The following is a 22,096-nucleotide window of genomic DNA, read 5'->3' on the forward strand; positions in this document are numbered from 1 at the left end:
CCTGGCATTATTCTATATTGGGGAATCGAGTCTTCGCAGGACCAAGGGCTTTTCCTCCTATTGATGGTGGACAATGCCATCCCCTGCTACATGTATGTCTGTAGCCATGGGTCTCTCCATGTGTACTCATTGGTGGCTGGTTTGGTTCCTGGGAGCTCTGGCATGATCTGGTTGGTTTATATTGTTGTTCTTTCTTTGCTATTGCAAACTCGATCATATCCTTCTTTCTTTTCTTTAAGTCCTCCATTGGGGTCCCCCTGTTCAGTCTAATGGTTAGCTGCAACCATCCTCATTTGTATCAGTAGGGCTACTACAGAACCTCTAAGGAGTCACCCATATCTGGCTCCTGTCAGCAAGCACTTCTTGGCATAAGGAATAGTGATGCATATGGGATGGATCCCCAGGTGGGACAGCTCTGGATGACCTTTTCTTCAGTCCCTGTTCCACTATTTGTCCCTGTATTTCTTCCCGTGAGTATTTTGTTCTCCCTTCTAAGAAGGAATGGAGGATTCACATTTTTCATCTTCCTTCTTTTGAGCTTCATAGGATCTGTGAACTTTTCCTTAGGTATTTCAAAATTTTGTGCTAATATCCACTTCTCAGTGACTGCATAACATGTGTGTTATTTTGTGACTGTGTAACTCACTCAGGGTGATATTTTCTAGTTCACAATCCATTTGTGCAAGAATTTCATGTAGTCATTATTTTTTAAATTTTTTATTGGATATTGCTTTATTTACATTTCAAATATTATTCCCTTTCCCAGTTTCCAGTCCATAATCATCTCCTGCTCCTACTTCTAGTAGGGTGTTCCCCTCCACATATAGCCCCCTTACCCACTCCCAATAATCCCTTACCCTAGGGGTCCAACCTTGGCAGGACCAAGGGCTTCTTCTTCCATTGGTGCCCAGCAAGGCAGTTCTTTGCTACATATGCAGTTGGAGACATGGGTCAGTCCATGTATAGTCTTTGAGTAGTGGTTTAGTCCCTGAAAGCTCTGGTTCATTGGCATTGTTGTTCTTATGGGGATGCAAACCCCTTCAGCTCTTTCAATCTTTTCTCTAATTTCTCAAATGGGGGTCATGTTCTCAGTTCAGAGGTTTGCTACTAGCATTTGCCTCTGTATTTGACATGTTCTGGCTGTGAGATCTATATCCAGTTCCTGTCAGCATGCACTTCTTAGCTTCATCAATCTTACATAGTTTTGGTGGTTGTATATATATGGGCCACATAGTAAAAATGGCTTCTTTGCCAAAAGCAATCTACAGATTCAGTGCAATCCCCATCAAAATCCTAAATTAATTCTTCATAGGGAGATAAACAGCAATTTGCAAATTCATTTGGAATAACAAAATACCCAGAACAGGGAAAACTATACTCAACAATAAAAAACTTCTGTGGGAAATCATCATCCCTGACCTCAAGCTTTATTACAGAGCAATAGTGATAAAAACTGTATGGCACTGGTACAGAGACAGGCAGATTGATCAGTGGAATAGAATTGAAGAACCAGAAATGAACCCACACACCTAAGGTCACTTGACCTTTGACAAAGGAGCTAAACCCATCCAATGGACAAAAGATAGCATTTTCAACAAATGGTGCTCATTCAACTGGAGGTCAGGATGTAGAAGATTGCAAATTGATCCATTCTTATCGCCCTGTACAAAGATTAAGTCCAGGGGAATCAAAGGCCTCCACATCAAACCAGATACACTCGAACTAATAGAAGAAAAAGTGGGGAAGAGTAGTCATTGTTTTTAATAGCTGCACATAGTATGCCAGCATCTAAATGTACCACATTTTCGGTATCCTTTCTGTTAAAAGACATATGGGTTCTTTCCAGCTTCTGGCAATTATATAAATAAGTCTATTATGAACATAGTGGGGCATGTGTCCTTATTATGTGTTGGAACATCTTATGGTGTATACCCAGGAGATGTATAGCTGGGTTCTCAGTTAGTACTATGCCCAATTTTCTGTAGAAGTGCCGGAATGATTTCCTGAGTGGTTGTACCAGTTTGCAATTTCAACAACAATGGAGAAGGGGTCTGAATTCTTTACATCCTTGCCAGCATCTACTGTTATCTGAATTTTTTATCTCAGCCATTCTGACTGTGAGGTGTGAGCTGAAAGCTCAGGGTTCTTTTGATGTGCATTTCCCTGATGACTAAGGATGTTGAACATTTTTATTAATTGATTTATTTGTTTTTACAGTAAATATTTTAATCCCTATCAAGTCCACCCTCCAAGGATCCACATCTCATACCTTCTACCTGCTGCCCCTGTACTCAACCCACCCCATCTCCACAAGGATGTCCCCACCGTCCCCATCCTACCTGAACTCTAAACTTCCTGGCGCCTCCAGTCTCCTGAGGGTTAGGTGCATCTTCTATGAATGAACCCAGACCGGGGAGTCCTCTGCTATATATGTGTTTGAGGCCTCATCTCAGCTGACATATTCTGCCTGGTTGGTGATTCATTGTCTAAGAGATCTTAGGGTCCAGCTTAATTGAGACTGCTGGTCCTCCTACAGGGTTGGCCCCTCCTCCTTAGCTTCTTCCAGCTAATTCAACAAGAGGGGTCAGTAGCTTCTTTTCATTGGTTGGGTGCACATTTCTTAGGTACTTCTCAGACATTCAGGATTCCTCTGTTTAGCTCTGCACCCTGTTTTCAATACGATTATTTGATTCTCGGGAATCTAATGTCTTGAATTCTTTGTATGTATTAGGTATTAGCCATCTATCAGATATACAATTGTTAAAGAACTTTTCCCAGTTGCTTGGTTGCCATTTTGTCCTATTGCAAGGGTCCTTTGCCTTACAGGGGCTTGGCAATTTTATGAGGTCCCATTTTCCATTTTTGATCTTAGAGCATAAGCCATTGGCATTTCCTATTCAGGAAAAAAAAATTTCTCTTCAGGAAAATTTTTGCTGTGCCTATGCTTTCAAGGCTCTTACCCACCTTCTCTTAGTTTCAGGGTATCTGGTTTTATGTGGAGTTCTTTGTTCCACTTGGACTTGAGCATTGCTTGGGGAGATAAAAATGTGTCAATTTGCATGCTGACCTCCAGTTGAACCAGCACCATTTGATGAAAGTGTCTTTTTTTCCATTGGATAGTTTTAGCTCCTTTGTGGAAGATCAAGTGACCATCAGTGTGTGGGTTCATTTCTGGGTTTTCAATTCTAGTCCATTGATCTACCTGCCTGTCTCTGTAGCAATGACATGCACTTTTAATCATGATTGACCTGTAATATGGCTTGAGGTCAGGGATGGGGATTCCCCAAGAAATTCTATTAATGAGCATAATTTTTTCTCTTCTGAGTTTTTTGCTTTTCCAAATGAATTTGCAAATTGCTCTTTCCAATCCTATGAAGAATTGAGGTGGAACCTTGATGGGAATTACATTGAATCTGTAGAATCCCTTGGGAAATTTGGCCATTTTTATTATATTATGTTTGCCAATCCATGAACATGGGAATTCTTTCCACCTTCTGGGATCTTTGATTTCTTTCTTCAGATACTTGAAGTTCTTGTCATACAGATGTTTCTCTTGCTAGACCTGTATTACACCATGGTATTTTACATTATTTGTGGTTTTGTCAAGGGTGTCATTTCCCTACTTTCTTTCTCAGGTTATTCATCTTTTGAGTAGAGGAAGTCTACTGATTTGTTTGAGTTAATTTTATATCCACCTACTTTGCTGAAGTTGGTTGTCAGCTGTAGGAATTCTCTGGTGGAATTTTTGGGGTCACTTAGGTATAATACCATATCGTCTGCAAATAGTGATATTTCGACTTCTTCCTTTCCAATTTATATAACTTTGACCTCATTTTGTTGTCTAATTGCCCTGGCTAGGACTTCAACTACTATATTTAATAGGTAGGGAGAGAGTGGGCAGCCTTGTTTATTACCTGAATTTAGTGGGATTGCTTAAAGTTTCTCTCCATTTAGTTTAATGTTACCAACTGGTTTGCTGTATATTGCTTTTACTACATTCAGATATGGGCCTTGAATATGGCTGATCAGGACATGTTTATGCCAAATCTATCAGCCAGTCACCCATTTAGTATTTTTTCAAACTAACCAACTCTAAAAGAGGGGAGGGAAACTTTTTAAATACCCTTATAGATAAAATTCATGGAGACAACCACATACTTTTGTGTTCTTGAATGCTTCCTCTAATCTCCACTCTGTTTTTGTGTGACTCTGCCTGTCGGGGTGTATCTCTGTGACTCTGTACTTTCTGCGTCTGTCTCTCTGTTTCTCTCTTTCCGTCTCTCTCATTTTGTCTCTCTCTCAGTCTCTCTGACTCTGTCTTTCTCTGTGTCTCTCTTTCTCACTCTTTCTCTCTCCATTAGCACTGTCTGCATCATCCCTAGCACTTCCTCCTTCCTTCATCTTATAGAACAGACCTCCCACGTATATTTAGCAGCCATGGCTTATCAATTTGCATTAGGCCAGGGCTCTTCCTCTTCTATTAAGTCTGGAGCATGCAACCCAGTGAGGGGAGAGGCTTCCATGCACAGGCAACAGAGTCAGAGACAGCCCCTGATCCCACTGTTAAGACTTTACAAGAAGATGAACCTAAAATAGTGCTGCAAGTTGCTGAGTGCCTAGGTCAGTGCAGTGCAGGCTTCCAGTGCTCTATGCAGGCCTAGGTCAGTGCAGTGCAGGCTTCCAGTGCCCTACGCAGGCCTAGGTCAGTGCAATGCAGGCTTCCAGTGCCCTACACTGGCCTAGGTCAGTGCAGTGCAGGCTTCCAGTGCCCTACACAGACCTAGGTCAGTGCAGTGCAGGCTTCCAGTGCCCTATGCAGGCCTAGGTCAGTGCAGTGCAGGCTTCCAGTGCCCTATGCAGGCCTAGGTCAGTGCAATGCAGGCTTCCAGTCCCCTATGCAGGCTCTCTGGTTAACAGTCCATTTCCTGTATCCAATGGGCTCAGTTTGGATGGATCTCTTTTTCTGGGGTGACCTTTTCCTCAAAGATCCTATAAAATTTTTTCCAACTTTTCCACAATGTTTTCCAAGATCTACCTGATGTCTGGCTCTGTGTCTTTGCACTTCTTACCATCATTTTTTAAGTGAAGATTCTCTGGTAACAATTGGGTTAGCACCAGTCTCTGAGTATATCAGAATATTATTAGAAATCATTTCATTGGCATTTATTCTATTCTGTCTCTGTGTTCGTCTGTGTCTCGGGGATGTCCTACCTCTGGTTCTTGGTTCTCCAGGCTTGAGGGGAGTGCCTCTCTCATGGCCTGGGTCTCACATGTGTCAAGGCATTGGATAGACACTTTCACAACTCTGTGCCACCTTCGTAGCACATCTCGTAGGCTGTACAAAATGTAGGTGAAATTTTTTGTGGCTGGGCTGATATCCTAATCTGTCCACTGAAAGACTTTCTGGTTACAGGAGAAGGCTCAATATACTACTAGGAAACTAAGCTGGGGTCACCCCTCATAGTTTCCTAGTAGTTTCCATTGCACTAGGTTTTCCAGGTTTCCAGCTTGTCCCAGAGATACCCACTAATTCTATTTATTTTCTGTATGTGAGTACACTGTTGCTCTCTTCAGAGGCACCAGAAGAGGGCATCGGATCCCATCACAGATGGTTGTGCCACCATGTGGTGGGTGGGAATTGAACTCAGGACCTCTGGAAGAGCAGCCAGTGCTCTTCACTGCTGAGCCATCTCTCCAGCCCTACTAGTTCTAATTTATTCTCCCAGTACTCTCTCTGGTTGTCCTCCCAATCTGATTCATCCCTTTCCCATCCCTACCCTCCATTTAGACCGATTCCTTAACTACACCCACCACAATACAGCCAAGAAAGATGTCTCTTCTATCTCCCCATCACAGAGAGATGCCTGTATCTTGAGCCCTCTTTGTTACATAGTTTCCTGGGACTGTGGACTGTAGCATATTTGTTCTTTATTTTAAAAGTAATTTCATCATTTAAGTAAGTTCATATTATATCTGTCTTCTTGTTCCATTTATTTGCCTGGATGGAACAAGATGTTGATTTTAAAAGTTTTGGAATATTTTAGCATGGGAATGTAAAATATTTTCTTTATCCATTCTTCAGTTGAAGGACTTTAGGACGCTTCTAGCTATTAGCAATAAAGTTTGTATGAACATAGTTTATCAAATGACGACTCATATGCATGCTATTGCAATACCAATGTGTTAAGTTCTGAAGTTTGTTGTACACGTTGGCACTTCCATCAGCAATGGATAATGTTCTCCTTGCTCTACATCCCTGTTAGCATAAGCTATCACTTTTGTTAGGTTTTAGCAATTCTGACAGGTAAGATGGAATCACAAATTCATTTCATTTGTATTTTGCTGATGACTAAGGATGTTGAACTTTTCCCAAGTGCATTTTTTTAAGTGAAAGAATTCTGTTGAGAATTCCATTTGATCTGTATTGTTAGTCCATGTCCCCCCAGCCTTTGAACATCTCCAGTGGAGAGGCAAAGCATGGAGAGTTTGACTGAGCTTACACATATTTCTAGCTTTGAGATGATGAATGCTCCAGCAGTTGGAAAGTACAGTCTGAGATGTAAAAATACCAAAGTTTTAATTTCTTGTCTTACTGGAAGTTGTTACCACCTGAAACTTCAAGTTTTCAAGAAAGAACACTAAACAGTAACCAAACTACAAAACATTTGAATTTCAATGATATTCAGTCTGTTGATATGCATGTATTAATGTGACACAAATAGTGTGGGAGTAACCAACAGATATCAGACTTGACTTAAGATTCACTCCCTGAGATGGACCTCATTCCTGACACAGCTTGGCTGACCAGGAACCAGATAGTTCATAAACCTAGAGTAAAGCTTACTATGACTGTTCTAGAAAAGAAATATTAGAAAATGATTCCCAAAGATCTGTTATACTCACACACCAGTGCCTTGCTTAACCAAACTTAGAGAAGCTTCCTCCTCAAGCAGATCACAAGACATACTGAGGCCCATAAGCAGACATTATGTAGAGTAAGACACCTTGGAGCACACAGTCCTAAATTGGAGAAGTGGCCTCATGTACCCATTCTTAAACCAGGATTATCTCCACTTGATAACACCTTGCAATTTAGTTTAGTTTTTTCTAAGGGAGTCTCTCATGAAACAAGCTCTTCTTAGGTGTAGTCCTCATGTTCATCAGCAAATGGCCAACAAAAAAAAAATGAACCCATTTACAACTATGGAGGAGGTTTCTGGTCTCACAATGTCCTATCAGGAGTTATTGTAATTTACTTTCATATTTTATTATTATTTACATACTGAATTATGCATTTTTTACTCTGCCTGTTTTTCTTTTTTAATTTGGTTTCTTGGCTTAGCACAGTAACTTTGAACCTTGCCCATGCTGTATCATGAATTAGCACATAGTACAATTAATATGTTCATCTATAGCAGACCATTTGTGCAGTTTGGATTTCTGATTTTCATTCTTTGGGGTATTTATACATCTTTAGATAAGCAAAGTCATGTTAGTTGTATTTATATTTTTGAAGAACTGGCAAAGTATTACTGAAAGTAGGTAATGCATTCCCCATGCCCCCTAGAAATCTGCCAGGATTTTATGATTCCCCATCCTCCCCAACACTTGAAATATCTGCATGTAAAAATGTAGCCACTTCAATGAGAATTGTATTGTTACTACTGACTACAGTATTACCACTTATCAAGTTTAGTTTGAAGTTTACTGAAAGGTAATGTTGAACATTATTACATGCGATTTATTAGTGATGTCTGTACATTATTTACAAAAATGGCTATTTAAAAGTTTTACCTTTTATAATATCAGCCTGTCATACAATCATTTTAAATGATTATGTTTAACTTTTTAATTTTTTAGACAACTTTGAATAAACTTAAAATAATTTATCAAGAAGACTATCCATAGTTTTCTGATATTCTCTTTCATAATTAGACTGCATTTTAGACAATGTAAAACAAATTAATAATTTATTAAAACTAATAATTAAAATAAACACAACATTGAAAACATCAGAAATAATAAAATCCTATTTCTCGGGGGAGGTGTAGTCTGGCTGTGGGGTTGGAACTGCTGCTGGATTGAAATCAGCAGCTGATCATGAGGGGCAGGAATAGCAGCTCAGCTATAGGACAGACTCCAATTGATGATCACAGGTGACAGGGCCATTCTCTAAATACGTAGGCCCACTGTAGCAAGCAGGAGATGACAGACAGATGCCTTGTATCTACAGAGACAGACTGAGACAGTTTCCACAGCTGCTATCAGCTGTGCTGGCTGAACTGCTGCTGCCACATATGGCTGCAAATCTCATAAACCCCAGAACTTTCTGGAGGTTTATGTGCCCTCCAGCTCTAGGGCACAAGTTGGTTCTGGCTCCAGAGTGGCTCTTTTCTTTGCTGATTTATACCCATAAAATCTCTGGATCTGAGGAAGTATCTCTCCCCAGATCTGAGTCTTCCTCATCTTTGACCTGGGTATCCTTGGCATATTCTTCCTCCAACTGTGTCAGCAGCTTCTTGACACGAACACTAAGATCACAGTGTGGCATGTACACACTCAAGTAGGCCTTCAGGTATTTCAGAGGCAACAGGTCTGATGTGTCACAAAAGTCCTCAGGGTTCTTGTCCATCCATGTTTCCAGGAAGCTACAGAGGGTGTTCTTTACTTGTTCATCCTCCTCAGAATCAGCTGTGAAGTGTGAATACCTAGAGAAGACCAGACAGAATGTTACCTGTAAAGTCCCAGGCCCCTCTCCTAATAGGAGCAATTCTGTCTGCTCTCAGAATTATTAATTAATGTATATCCAATAGGTGCTTTCAATGTATCTGTGCAAAGTTTGTACACACACATCTCTATGCAGACATCTCCTTGTTACATGTATTTCTGGAATATCCTTTATGGATCTCCACATGGTCATGTCTCTACTGCATACTCCAGTATGTGTAGAACCTACTTTATATAGAGAGAAGTGCATTCACCAAGGGCTCAGAAACACTGACTGAAGGATTAGGTGCTTTTTCAAGGTAGAGGAGTTGGTTATATTCATTTTCTGGTCTCAACTCTAGACATCCCAATCACATGGGCCATGCATCGGAGAAGAAATTTTTTAATGCATGCTGCTGTATCCTGAAAATTCTGGAGAAAATGAAAAGATTGAGACAGAGCCAGATCTGGGGATGGAGATGGAGAAGAAGCAGAGAGAGATAGGGATAGAGACAGAAGGAAAAAAGGAGAGGAAGAGAGAGACAGAGAGACCGAGAGACAGAGACAGAGAGAGAAAGACAGAGAAATTCCCTGAACCAACAGGATTTGAGAACTATGGGCATGGAGAAGAGCCTCACCTCAGGAATAGCAGATCCAATACCTGTAGGGTGGTGGCAAATCTTCGGTATGTGGACAGAAAGGCAGGGACAAAGCTGGGGTCCCCTTTCTGCAGAGAAGGCACCAAGTTGTTCACCAGCTTAACCACAGTCCCTGAACTGATGTCTGAGTCTCTACAGGGCTTTCTCATGTCCTGTGTGTCAGAAGAGTTCTTACCCTGAGGAAAGATTGAGGTCAAAGTTTCGAAAGGGCACAGATCTGCAACATTCTGAGTGGTTCTCCTCATTCCAAGTTTTCCTGAATTATTTCTATGCCAAAAACCCAGAGACAAAAGAATGGTTACCTGGTCTGTGTGGTCCTGTCCTTGGCTTGCTTTGGTCAAATTTTTCCCCCTTTGGGAAAATGGCCACAGGCGTTGAAGGCAAGAGCGAACCCTGTGCCTCCAGACACCTTCATGGCCTTCTCTGTTGTCTTTCTTGAGGCCCGAACCTCGAGTAGTCCGAAGACGGAAAGAGAACATCCTGTCCTCTCTACTGTCTCTGACCAGTGAGCTTATAGTCCTTGCTCTAACCAGTGGGTTGCCTGGTTACTAAGGTTTTCCATTGTTAGGTCATGGCCATGAGGGTGATTCTATAACTGTCACTTCTTTAACAGCATTTTATTAAAGGGCTCCTAGTTTCTTTCCCACTTCCCAGGTTCGCAAGTCTACACAGGTATACATGTGTTTTCTACTCTACTGCTCCCAGAGATACCTGTATATAAACAGCATCTCAGCTTTGCAACCAGATTCCCTCCTTTGGAACTGCATCTGTAACCCCCATCAAAGCTCTGGCCTACCTAGCCCAATGTACCATCAACCCTAGGCATGATTTCTTGCTTTTACATGACTTGTATGTGTTCTGTGTGGAATGAGATCACATTCATGCCTGTGACAGCCAGCAGCCCCACAATGTCAGTGTGCCTGCATAGGGATTGTCTTTCCCAGAGTCAGTTTCCAACACCATGATCATTTTAGGGCTTAAGCACAGAGGTTTGCAGCTCTCTGTAAACTGCTGGCTCACCCACTGTCACCACCTTTTGAGATGAAAGCAACCCCCTAGCAATCTTTCAGGAGGGGTTCATCCTCTGTTGTGTCTTTTATGAATTCCAGCTTGAATCCTTGTCCTGACTGTACAATGATGGCCTGTGACTTGTCACCTACAGGAAAACTTTCTGCTCCCTTAATAGCATGTTTTCATGGTGTTTGTCACAGCAACCAAGTGAAATGGGAACACGACTCTATTTCTGCCCCTGCCCTATGTAATGTGGCTACCAACCTGTTCTCTAGTTCCTCAGCTTCCTCACTCACTGGTATTCCATCTCTTCCTCTAGAACTGTCTTTTCTTTTTCTGCTGCTCCCAGTGGTGAGTGCAAATCATTCACCATTCTTCCCCTGAGCAGCTCTGTCCTTCATACAGAGTGTGTGAGTCAGTGTTTAGCTCCAGTGACCAGGGGAGTCCGTGTCATGTGCATGTGCTCAGAACTCCATGGAACTCCAGAATGGTCACCAGTGTTATTGTTAATTACTATCTTGTTTCCCTTGTCAAAATGAATTGCAGTTGTGTTTCTTCCCCCTTTATCTTCTGTGTGACATCTTCTCAGTTTCTTTTTTCCTCATTCCCCAATTTTGCTGGATCTCCTGCATGTTCACATGCATATGCATATTAGTTCCTATCAGTACATTCAAAGGGATGTATATGAGATAACTCTTATGTACATTATGTGCAGTTGTACATGTGTGCCTGGGTGAAAGTACATGTGCATGTTTCAAGTGCATGGCAGAAGTTACATGTGTATGAGCATGCATGCATGCTTACATACATGATTGCATGCCTTCATGTTTTTCTGACTATGTGTATTTGTGTGTGTGTGTGTGTGTGTGTGTGTGTGTGTGTGTGTTAGTAGACTATGACATCCTTTCACTGGTTAAGGTAAAAGCCAGAATTCCTTAAAATGACTTTGTACACTAATAATAGTGGGAACAAACTCCTTTCAATGGAACCTACTTCCACATCAAGGTCTTGAACTGCATCTTCTGTTAAGACAAAATAAAATGATAGATGAAGTCTGGAGCCTTGGTGGCTGTATGTCAACAAGTGGGTGAGTTGTATCTATTGGTAATGGAAACAGGGACATCTAAGTTCAAAGGATACATCTTTGAAGAGGCCAATTTCATTTGATAAGTTGGAAATTATCAAGACATGAACAGCCTATGAGGAGAAGGATGATGGAACATGAAGATCATGTCCCGAGAATCTAGGAGGCTGATCATGTCCCCAAGAGGAAGCCATAAAACTCCCATAGCTTCTTTATAGCAGCACAGTCATGGATCAGGTAGAGGCACCAGTGCACTAAAATTTATACATATAATTGTGATAGAAGAGCAGGGGAAGACTAAATATTACCACTGACCAACGAGATTTGGAGTCAAAAACTTTGACTGTAGAACAGAGATTCCAGTGGAGCAGCCATAGAGTTAACAAAATTGTGAACTTCTAAGATGGCTGGCTTCTTTTCATTGCCTTGACCTGCATAAAACTTGGTAGTTTAACACAAAGGACTGGCAAAGCTTTTCTCTATCAGTAGCTGCTCAACATCCCCAACTCCCTGCTGCTCTTGAGCCTGAAAAAGCTCAATTCTTGATTAAGACCTGTTTATGTGAATGCTATACACCAATCACCCATTTTGTCATTTTTCAAGCTGATCAACCATAAAAGAGAAAAGGAAACTTCTGAAAGAGTCAAATACCAGAAGTGGAAAAAACATTAGACTTTTGTGTTCTTGAATGCCTCCTCTACTCTCATTCTCTCTGTGTGTATCTCTGTGTGTCTGTCTCCCACTCTGTCTCTCTGTCTTGGTCTCTATCTCTAGAAATCTCTGTCTCTCTCTGTCTGTCTCTTTCTCTCTGTCTCTTTCTGTCTCTCTGTCTCTCTGTCTCTCCCTTTCCCTTTCCCTCCCCCTCCCCTACTCCTTCCCCCTTCCCTCTCCAGAGAGAGAGAGAGAGAGAGAGAGAGAGAGAGAATGTATTTCCTCATGATAATACAAGCTTTTCTTTCATTCTTGATTCTATTTTGTGTTCTGTGATGATATATATTACAATCAAGATTGTTCCAGCCTTGTAAACCTTTTCTTTCAAAATTGTCTTTATTTTACATCGTGACTAATCCCCTACTTTTTTCTCCTAATCCCTCCACAGCTCCATTCTCATCTCCTCCTCCTCCACCATTCATCTGCAGAAAAGGGCAGGCCTCCCAAACATGTTAACCAGCCATGGCTTTTCCCTTTAAGACTTGGCACCTCCACTTGTATTAATGGAAGAGGAGGCAACAATGTTAGGGGAGAACATCTCATGCACAGTCAACAGAGTCAGAGTCAGCCCCCACTCCCACTGTTAATAGTTCCACAAGAAGATGAATCTTCACAACTGCTACACAGGTTCTGGTGGCCTAGGTCAGTCCCATGTAGGCTACGTGGTCCCCATGTAGGCTTCTTGGTTGGCTGGCAGTTCAGTCCTTGTATCCTATGGGATCAGGTCGGCTAAATGCTTTTTGTTTTTTGAGGTCTTCTTCAACCCTGTAGCTCCTACAATTCTTCCACTTCTTCATAAAATTTCACCAACTCTACCTAATTTCTGGGTCTGTGTCTTTGCATTTGTTTCCATCATTTTCTAAGTGAAGCCTCTCTAATGACAATTGGGGTAGGACTAATCTCTGAGTATAGCAGAATATTATTAGAAATCATTTCATTGGCATTTTTCTATTCATTTTTCTACCATGTCTCTGTGCCCATCTGTTCCTCTGGTATTTCCAGCCTGTGGTTCTTGGTACTCTAGGCTTTGCAAGGGCTGGACACACTCATAGCATGGGTCTCAAATGTGTCAAGGCATTGGATAGACACTTTCACAATTTCTGTGTCACCTTTACTACAGAACATCTTGTACGCTGTACAAAATATAGGTGAAATGTTTTGCATCAGGGCTGATTTTCTAATCTGTCCGCTGTAAGTCTTTATAGTTACAGAGGACTCAATATCCCAAACTACTAGGAATCTAAGCTGGGGTCACCCTCATAGATCTTATCCCAGAGACTACCCCCCCAATTCTAACTTATTCTCCCAGGACTCTCTTCCATTGTCTTCCCCATCTGATTCCTCCTTTTCCCATCCCCAACCTTCCTTTAGACCACTCCCCTAACTGCACCCTACCCCAATACACCCAATGTGTCTATTCTATTTCCACTTCACAGTGAGAAGCATGTGTCTGCATCTTGGGCACTCCTTGTTACTTAGCTTCTCTGGGTCTGTGGATTGTAACATGGTTATTCTTTTCTTTAAAAGTAGTTCCCCTCTTTTCTTGGAGTGGTGGTGGCTGTGTAGCAGCACCCTTACTCTGAACTGAGGGCAGAAGAATCAGGGTTAGGACTGGGGACAGACACTTTGATGTGTTCAAATATAAGTCAAGGGTGGAAAATGAATGCAATAAAACCGGTAAGTTGGAGAAGCAGAATTATACTTCAAGGAAGCACCATCAACATCACCACCACCACCAGAAGCAGCAGGAGCAGCAGCAGCAGCAGCCACCTCCACGAATACCTGCAAATGGACAGCATTCCAGCAGCCAGAATGAAGGCTTGACTATTGACTTGAAGAATTTTAGGAGTGAGAAGACCTTTACCAATATAGCCATCTCTTTGTGGGCAATCTTCCTCCTGACATTACTGAGGAAGAAATGAGGAAGCTTTTTGAGAAATATGGAAAAGCAGAAGTTTTCACTCATGAGGAAAAAGGCTTTTACTTTATTCTCTTGGAATCAGGAACCCTAATGGAAATTGCCAAAGTGGAGCTGGACAATACTCCACTCTGTGCAAAGCAACTGCAAGCGCTCTTTCCTTGTCATAGTGCAATCCTTACAGCCCACAGCCTTCCTCAGATTGTGTCCAGTGAACTGCTGAAAGAACCTTTCTCTGGGTTTGGCCAGGTGGAGAGGGCTGTATTCATTGTAAATGACTGAAGAAGGCCCTGAGAGAAAGGCATTTTGAGTTCTCATTGAAGCCAGCTACTCAGAAAGCTCTGAGCAGATGCAGTGAAGGCTCATTCTTGCTAACCACATTTCCTCAGCCTGTCACTGTAGAGCCTATGGACTGGTTAGATAATGAAGAGAGACTTCCAGAGAAGCTGATTATAAATAAGACGCAATTTCACAAGGAGAGAGAACAGTCACCCAGATTCGCACAGCCTGGGTCCTGTGAGTATGAGTATGGTGTGCACTGGAAGGCACTCACTGAGATGGAGAAGCAACAGCAGGAGCAAGTGGACCGGAAGATCAAGGAGGCTTGTGCGAGGCTGGAGATGGAGATGGAGGCAACACAGCATGGGCACCAGGTTACGCTAATGAGGAAGGAGTTGATGAGACATCAATAAGAGCTTTGAAAAATGGAGGAGCTGCATAACCAAGAGGTTCAGAAATGAAAGCAGTTAGAACTGAGGCAGGTAGAGGAATGAGATGCAGAAACAGGAAGAAATGATGTGACAGGAGCAGGAAGGATACAAGGGAACCTTCCCTGATCAAAGATAACAAGAGATAAGGATGGGCCCAATGGCTATGGGAGGTGCTATGGGTGTAAACAAGAGAGGCTCCATGCCCCCTCCTCCTGTGCCACCTGGCGCTCCAGTGCCTCCAGAACGTGCCACTATGATGCCAGAAGGAAGGAACCCTTAGATTGACCCCACCAACAATTGAATGATTTGGCCAAGCTGCTAAAATGGAAGGAATTGGAGCAGTTCGTGGAACTCCTGCTACATTCAGCTGTCCAGCTCTACGAGTTGAATTTGCTCCAAATAAATGCTGCCGATATTAGATAAAGTTGCATGTCTAGTTTCTTGCAGCCCTTAAAAGAGGGGCCCTTTTTTGGACTAGCCAGAATTCTACCCTGGAAAAGTGTTAGGGATTCTTCCCAATAGATAGGTCTTCCCTGCTTATATTAGTATGCTTGAAAGGGGCAAGGGAGGGGTGGTATTTAACAAAATCAAAGTCTGTGGTATAGTTCGTTATCAAGTCTGTGTGGTGTATTCCTGAAGTATATTGACTGTTGAAGGCCTGGAGAACTATTGTATATGGACTCAGAGCTCCATTAATCTTGATCATTCTCTCTCTCTCTCTCTCTCTCTCTCTCTCTCTCTCTCTCTCTTTCTGTGTGTGTGTCTTTCTCTGTCTCTCTGTCTCTCTGTCTCTCACTCTCTCTCTCTCTCTCACACACACACACACACTCACAAACACACACGCACGTTCATTTTTCCTCTTTATTCCCCTCAACCCCAGAGACACTGCCTTACCTATCATAAAACCTAAACATCCTCCAATGACCCGATGGCCCAGCCCAATTCCTCCATGCACTCCCAGGGGAAAATTCAGACAAATGTCCACAGAGGGTACAGGATACATATGGATCTGTTGTATCTCAATATGACCCCTTCTTGTACTAAGGAAGACATTTTCTCCTGAGAGTTTGAGTTTAGTATATCTTAAAAAAATTTGTGTTAACTTGCCTTCATCTTCTTGGGTAAGGACTACACTTTTGTGTCTCTGCTGTTGTTGTTCACAGCTTTTCTTGATAGGCCTAGCAACCCTGGGACAGAGTTGCTGTGTGTTGAAAGTCCGACAGTAGCTCTTAGTCTGGCCTATATTAGGTACTTACGCTGTGCATTTTTATTGGTGTACAATGGTTTGTTCCTGATACCTTCAATTTGAATTTTTTTCTGAGAAATGGAGCAGTGATGAAGCATCACCTTATTAAAATACATTTAAATCCTTAAAAAAGTAATTTCTACTTATAAGTGAGTTCATATCCTGTTTGTCTTCTTGTTCCACCATTTGCCTGAATAGAACAAGGCGTTGATTTTAACAGCTGTATAATACTCCACTGTGCAAATGTAAAACACTTTCTTTATCCTTTCTTCTGTTGAAGGTCATTAGGTTGTTTCCATGACCAGGAAGTTTTGTATGGTTATAGTTTATCAAGTGACCTTATAACATGTTTGTCCTTATGAGAAACCAACATGTCTCTTTCAAAGTGGCTGTACAAGTTTGCACTTCACCCAATTAGACAAGATGGATGAAGCAAAGAAGTGCAGACCGACAGGAGCCGGATGTAGATCGCTCCTGAGAGACACAGCCAGAATACAGCAAATACAGAGGCGAATGCCAGCAGCAAACCACTGAACTGAGAATAGGTCCCCCGTTGAAGGAATCAGAGAAAGAACTGGAAGAGCTTGAAGGGGCTCGAGACCCCATATGTACAACAATGCCAAGCAACCAAAGCTTCCAGGGACTAAGCCACTACCTAAATACTATATATGGACTGACCCTGGACTCTGACCTCATAGGTAGCAATGAATATCCTAGTAAGAGCACCAGTGGAAGGGGAAGCCCTGGGTCCTGCTAAGACTGAACCCCCAGTGAACTAGTCTATGGGGGGAGGGCGGCAATGGGGGGAGGGTTGGGAGGGGAACACCCATAAGGAAGGGGAGGGGGGAGGGGGATGTTTGCCCGGATACCGGGAAAGGGAATAACACTCGAAATGTATATAAGAAATACTCAAGTTAATAAAAAAAAAAAAAGAAATGGAAACGTGTCCCCTTTTCTGCATCCTTGCTAACATGACATCACTTGTGTTTTCTCCTGTAGCCAATCAGAAAGGAAAGATGGAATCTCAGAGTCATTTTATTTGCATTTCCCTGATGAGCTGAGGATGGTGAACATTTCTCTTAGTGCATTTCTTTAAGGGAAACTATTCTGTTGAGAATTCTGTTTAGATATGCATTTTTGGTCCATGTCCCCCCAGCCTTTGGGCATGTCCACTGGATGAGGCAAAACATGGAGAGTTGACTGTGCTCATCACAGTAGCTCACACTGAGACAGCGGATGCTCCAGGAGTGGAAAGTGCAGTCTGAGATGGGAGAAAGCCAAAGGTGAGAGTCCTTGGCTTTCAGGTATTGTCTGCCCTAGAAAGTCGGCATGTTTCCAAGAAAAACATAAATGCTAACCGTACTACAGAACCTTTGACTTACAACAGTGTCGGGTCTGTGAGATGTGCATGGACTACTGTGACACAAATGCTGTGGGAGTAACCGACAGATATCTGACTCGATTTAATACTCACTCCCTGAGATGGACCCTATAACTCACACTTCCTTGCTGACCAAGAACCTACAATTAGATAGTTCAGAGACCTGGGCAAAACCTAAATAGGACTGTTCTACAAATGAGAGAGTTAAAAACGTGACTCCTAATGATCTGTTATACTCATACATGAGTGCCTTCCTCAATCATTGTCAGAGAAGCTTCCTCCTGAAGCAGATCACAAGACATCCTGAGACCCATAGCCAGACCTCATGCAGAGGGAGACACCTTGGAACACTCAGTCCTAAATTGGAGAAGTGGCCTCATGCACCCATCCTTAACCCAGGATTATCTCCACTTGAAAACACCTTGCAATTTGAAGTTTCATTTCTTCTAAGGGAGTCTCTAAGGAAACAAACTCCTCTTAGGTGCAGTCCTCATGTTCATCAGCTAATGGCCAACAGAAAATGAACCCATTTAAATCTATGAAGGAGGCTCCTGGTTTCATAATGTTCTACTAGAAATTTTTGAAAATTACTTTTTATATTTCTTTATTAATTATATATTGATATATTTTGTCATTTACTCTGAATGTGCTTTGTGCATATATATATATATATGTATGTATATATAATATGGCTTCTGTGTTATTGGTCGTGAGGGATTTTATGCCTCTTCTTTGCCATGGAGAAGGGGTTTCTGACATCCTCGCCCTCCCTGAGTTGCTGATTGCAGTTGCTCTCTTTGGGGGAGGGAGGATGATTTTGGTTTGAGGAAATCACCAGTGTTACACTGAATATATTCATGCAATATGGCAGTGACCACATTCCTATTCCTACATGATCCACATTAATTGGATGTAGAGGGTGAATAAAAATTGGAATATTAAATCATCAATTACTATCATAAATAAATAAGTAAAAGTTTCTTTAATTAATTAATTTATACCAGAAAGGAGTCTGGTGATAAAGTCATGAGACGAGTAGATGGGAGGTGGTGAGGAGTACATACAATCAAAATGTATTGTGCCCTTTTAGAAAATGTTTTCTACATTTGAAGAGCAACTTCCTACTCATTCAAAACGATTTCTCATTCCAAAATATCATGGGAAGTCAACTTTCATCTCTCTGATTTCATAGGTCTATTCATTTCCAATATCCTTGCCTAATTCTAGACTTGTCTTTGGCTTCTTGACTTAGCACAGTAACTTTGAACCTTGCCTATGCTGTAGCAAGGCATACAGTACAATGAATCCCTTCATCTACAGCAGGTCATTAGCCCAATTTGGCTTTCTGATTTTAATTCTTTGGTGTGTTTATACGTCATGGGAGTAACAAAGTCAATTTGGTTGCGTTTGTAAATTAGAAGACCTGGTAAAGTGTCCTTGAACGTAGTTAAGGCTTTCTACACGTGTGCTAGGAAGGAGCCATGGTTCTATGATTCCCATTTTCAAGAAACCTTGGAATATCTGGGCATAAAATGTAGTCATTTCAATGTGACGTGAATTGTTTCCACTGGAGGAAAGTGGTACCACTCCACAAGTTTACATGAAGTTTACTGAAAGCCAATGTTGAACATTATTACATGTGATTTAGCAGTGATGTGTATACCTCTTGAGAAAAAGTATATTCCATACATTTACATCTATACTTTAAGCATGTCACTTAATTGTTTTAAACACTTATGTTTTCCTCTTTTAAATTATTTTTGTTCCTTAAGCAACTTTGAATGAACTTAAAATAATAGATCAAATAGAATAGTCATAATTGGCAGACATTTTCTCTCATTATTAGATAGCATTTTAGACAATGGAAACCAAATACTAACGTTTATTAAAACCGATACTTAAAATAAACACAACATTGAAATATCAGAGGGAGTAAAAGGGCTCTTTCTCAGGGGAGGGGAAGGCTGGCTGTGGGGTTGGAACTGCTGCTGGATTGAAATCAGCAGCTGATCATGAGGTGAAGGTGCAGCAGCTCAGCTATAGGAGAGACTCCAATTGAAGAGCACAGGTGACAGCCATTTTCTAAATAGGTAGACCCACTGTAGCAAGCAGGAGATGACTGAAAGATACATTATTTCTACAGACATACTGAGCACAGGTTCCACAGCTGCTATCATGTGTGCTGTCTCCCCAGCTGCTGACACATCTGGCTGCAAAGTCTCATGTGTCACAGAAACTTCTAAAGGATGTTCTGCCCTCCAGCTCTGGTGCACAAGTTGGTTCAGGCTCCAGATTGTCGCTTTTCCCTGTTGGTTTAAACCCATTCAATCTGTGGTTCTGAGGATGTGTGTCTCCCCAGATCTGAGTCTTCCTCATCTTTGGTCTGGGAATTCTTGGCATGTTCTTCTTCCAACTGTGTCAGCAGCCTCTTGACACAGACACTAAGATCACAGTGGGGCATGTACATACTCAAGTAGTCCTTCAGGTATTTCAGAGGAAACAGGTCTGATGGGTCACAAAAGTCCTCAGGGTTCTTGTCCATCCATGTTTCCAAGAAGCTATAGAGGGTGTTCTTTACTTGTTCATCCTCTTTAGAATAAGGGCTGAAGTATGCGTACCTAGAGAACACCAGAGAGGAGGTCACCTCTAAAGTCCCTTGCCCCTCACCTAATACTTGCAGTTCTGTCTGCTCTCAGATTTAGTACTTCACCTGTACACAATAGTTTCTTTCAATGTATCTGTGCAAAAGTTGAACACAGGCATCTCTATCAAGACATCTCCTTGGTCACATGGTTTCCTGGATTATCCTTCATGGGCTTCTCTACTTTGTACACATCTCTACTAGGTACTCTAAAATTTCTAGAACCTCCTTTATATAGGAGAGAATTGTATTCACAAGGACCTTAGAAATATTGGTTGTAAGATAAAATGCTTTTTCAAAGTAGAGGGTTTTGTTACATCCCCTTTAGGTTCCCAGATCTGGACAGCCCAATCAATTGGATCAAGCTTGGGAGAAGGAATTGCTTAATACATGATAATGGGTTCTGAGAATTATGTAGACAATAAGCAGATAGAGACAGAGACAGAGACAGAGAAACAGAGAGAGAGACATAGATAGAGATATAGATAGAGACAGAGAGACACTGAGGAAAGGAGGGAAATTCTTAGACCAACAGTTAGCTCTGAGAAGTATCAGCAAGACACAAACACACACAAACATACACACAAAAACATACACACACAAACACAGAGAGAGAGAGAGACAGAGAGAGAGAGTGAGAGACAGAAAGACAGAAAGACAGAAAGACAGAAAGACAGAGAGACAGAAAGCAAGAGAGGAGAGAAAAAAGCCGCGAGCGAGAAACAAAAACAGACCGATACAGAGACACAGAAAGATAGTGATAGAGATAGAGATACAGACAGAGACAGAGAAAGAGAGAGACAGAAAGAGACACAGAGAGACACTGAGGAAGGGAGTGAAATTCATGGACCAACAGGTAGCTCTGAGAAGTATCAGCAAGTTACACACATATACACACACATGCCCACCAACAGAGACAGTGAGAGTGAGAGAGAGAGAAAAAAAGTGAGTGAGAGAGAGAAATGAAGGGAGACAGAAACAGAGACAGGGATCAAGACAGACAGAGTGATAATATAAAGAGAGAGAGGGAGAGAAAGAAAGAGACACACAAAGAGAGAGACACATACATACAGAAAGACTGAGAATGGAGGGAAATTCCTGAAACCAACTGGAAGCTCTAAGAACTATGGGCTTAGACATGGGCACTCACCTCACAAACAGCAGGTCCAATACCTGAAGGGGTGTTGCAAAGCTTCAGTATGTAGGCAGAAAAGCTAGGACAATCAAGGGGTCCCCTTCATGCAGAGAAGGTGCCAGCATGTTCATCTGCTCAACCACAGTCTGTGCCCTGATGTAGGACTCAGTCCTGGTCTCCATCAGGTCCTTTGGAGCAGAAAGCTTCTCATCCTGAAAAGAGATCAAAGTGGAGGGGTCAAACTGGCACAAAGGTGCAAAATCTGATTGGTTCTCCTCATTTCAAGTTTCCCTTAGAAACTTCCCTATTTCTATGCCAAACACCAAGAGAAAACAGAGCAGTTACCAGGTCTGTGTGCGTCGTTCCTTGGCTGGCTTTGGTCAAATTATTTCCCCATTGGAAAAATAGCCACAGGTTTTTTTTTATTATTATTATTAACTTGAGTATTTCTTATATACATTTCGAGTGTTATTCCCTTTCCCAGTTTCCGGGCAAACATCCCCCTCCCCCCTCCCCTTTCTTATCGGTGTTCCCCTCCCCACCCTCCCCCCATTGTCCCCCTCCCCCCAACAGTCTAGTTCACTGGGGGTTCAGTCTTAGCAGGACCCAGGGCTTCCCCTTCCACTGGTGCTCTTACTAGGATATTCATTGCTACCTATGAGGTCAGAGTCCAGGGTCAGTCCATGTACAGTCTCTAGGTAGTGGCTTAGTCCCTGGAAGCTCTGGTTGCTTGGCATTGTTGTACATATGGGGTCTCGAGCCCCTTCAAGCTCTTCCAGTTCTTCCTCTGATTCCTTCAACGGGGGTCCTATCCTCAGTTCAGTGGTTTGCTGCTGGTATTCGCCTCTGTATTTGCTGTATTCTGGCTGTGTCTCTCAGGAGCGATCTACATCC

General features: G+C 42.1%; 1 protein-coding gene and 2 pseudogenes across 3 annotated transcripts; 1 reads left to right on the plus strand and 2 right to left on the minus strand.

Annotated features, from left to right (window-relative positions):
• Positions 1-16,809, plus strand: part of LOC134482317 (non-POU domain-containing octamer-binding protein-like) — a 44,977-nt pseudogene extending 28,168 nt beyond the window's left edge.
• Positions 7,942-10,801, minus strand: LOC100911649 (ral guanine nucleotide dissociation stimulator-like). 3 transcript variants are annotated; one of them, XM_063274972.1, is made up of 3 exons: positions 10,641-10,801; positions 9,345-9,541; positions 7,942-8,708 (listed from the first exon to the last, which is right to left on the minus strand). In XM_063274972.1, exons 2-3 carry the CDS (start codon positions 9,512-9,514, stop codon positions 8,405-8,407), a joined length of 474 nt encoding a protein of 157 aa, XP_063131042.1. In that variant the 5' UTR covers positions 9,515-9,541; positions 10,641-10,801; the 3' UTR covers positions 7,942-8,404. The 3 variants fall into 3 exon arrangements, with proteins under 3 accessions (XP_063131042.1, XP_038950989.1, NP_001389436.1); XM_039095061.2 differs by lacking the exon at positions 10,641-10,801 and adding an exon at positions 9,668-9,912 and having other exon boundaries at positions 9,368-9,541; NM_001402507.1 differs by lacking the exon at positions 10,641-10,801 and adding an exon at positions 9,668-9,871 and having other exon boundaries at positions 8,027-8,708.
• Positions 16,810-19,676: 2,867 nt separating the features above from the next.
• Ralgds-ps1 (ral guanine nucleotide dissociation stimulator, pseudogene 1) overlaps positions 19,677-22,096 on the minus strand; it is a 110,188-nt pseudogene continuing 107,768 nt past the window's right edge.

The sequence above is a fragment of the Rattus norvegicus genome, chromosome 16 (genome assembly GCF_036323735.1).
Source record: "Rattus norvegicus strain BN/NHsdMcwi chromosome 16, GRCr8, whole genome shotgun sequence".
Taxonomy (NCBI): domain Eukaryota; kingdom Metazoa; phylum Chordata; class Mammalia; order Rodentia; family Muridae; genus Rattus; species Rattus norvegicus.

Coding starts and splice junctions, on each gene's coding strand:
- LOC100911649 (NM_001402507.1), bottom strand. CDS start 9,844: ATGTTCTCTTTCCGTCTTCGGACTACTCGAGGTTCGGGCCTCAAGAAA. Junction 9,542..9,667: donor GACAGGACCACACAGACCAG/GTAACCATTCTT, acceptor ATCTTTCCTCAG/GGTAAGAACTCTTCTGACAC. Junction 8,709..9,344: donor TTGGATCTGCTATTCCTGAG/GTGAGGCTCTTC, acceptor GGTCTTCTCTAG/GTATTCACACTTCACAGCTG.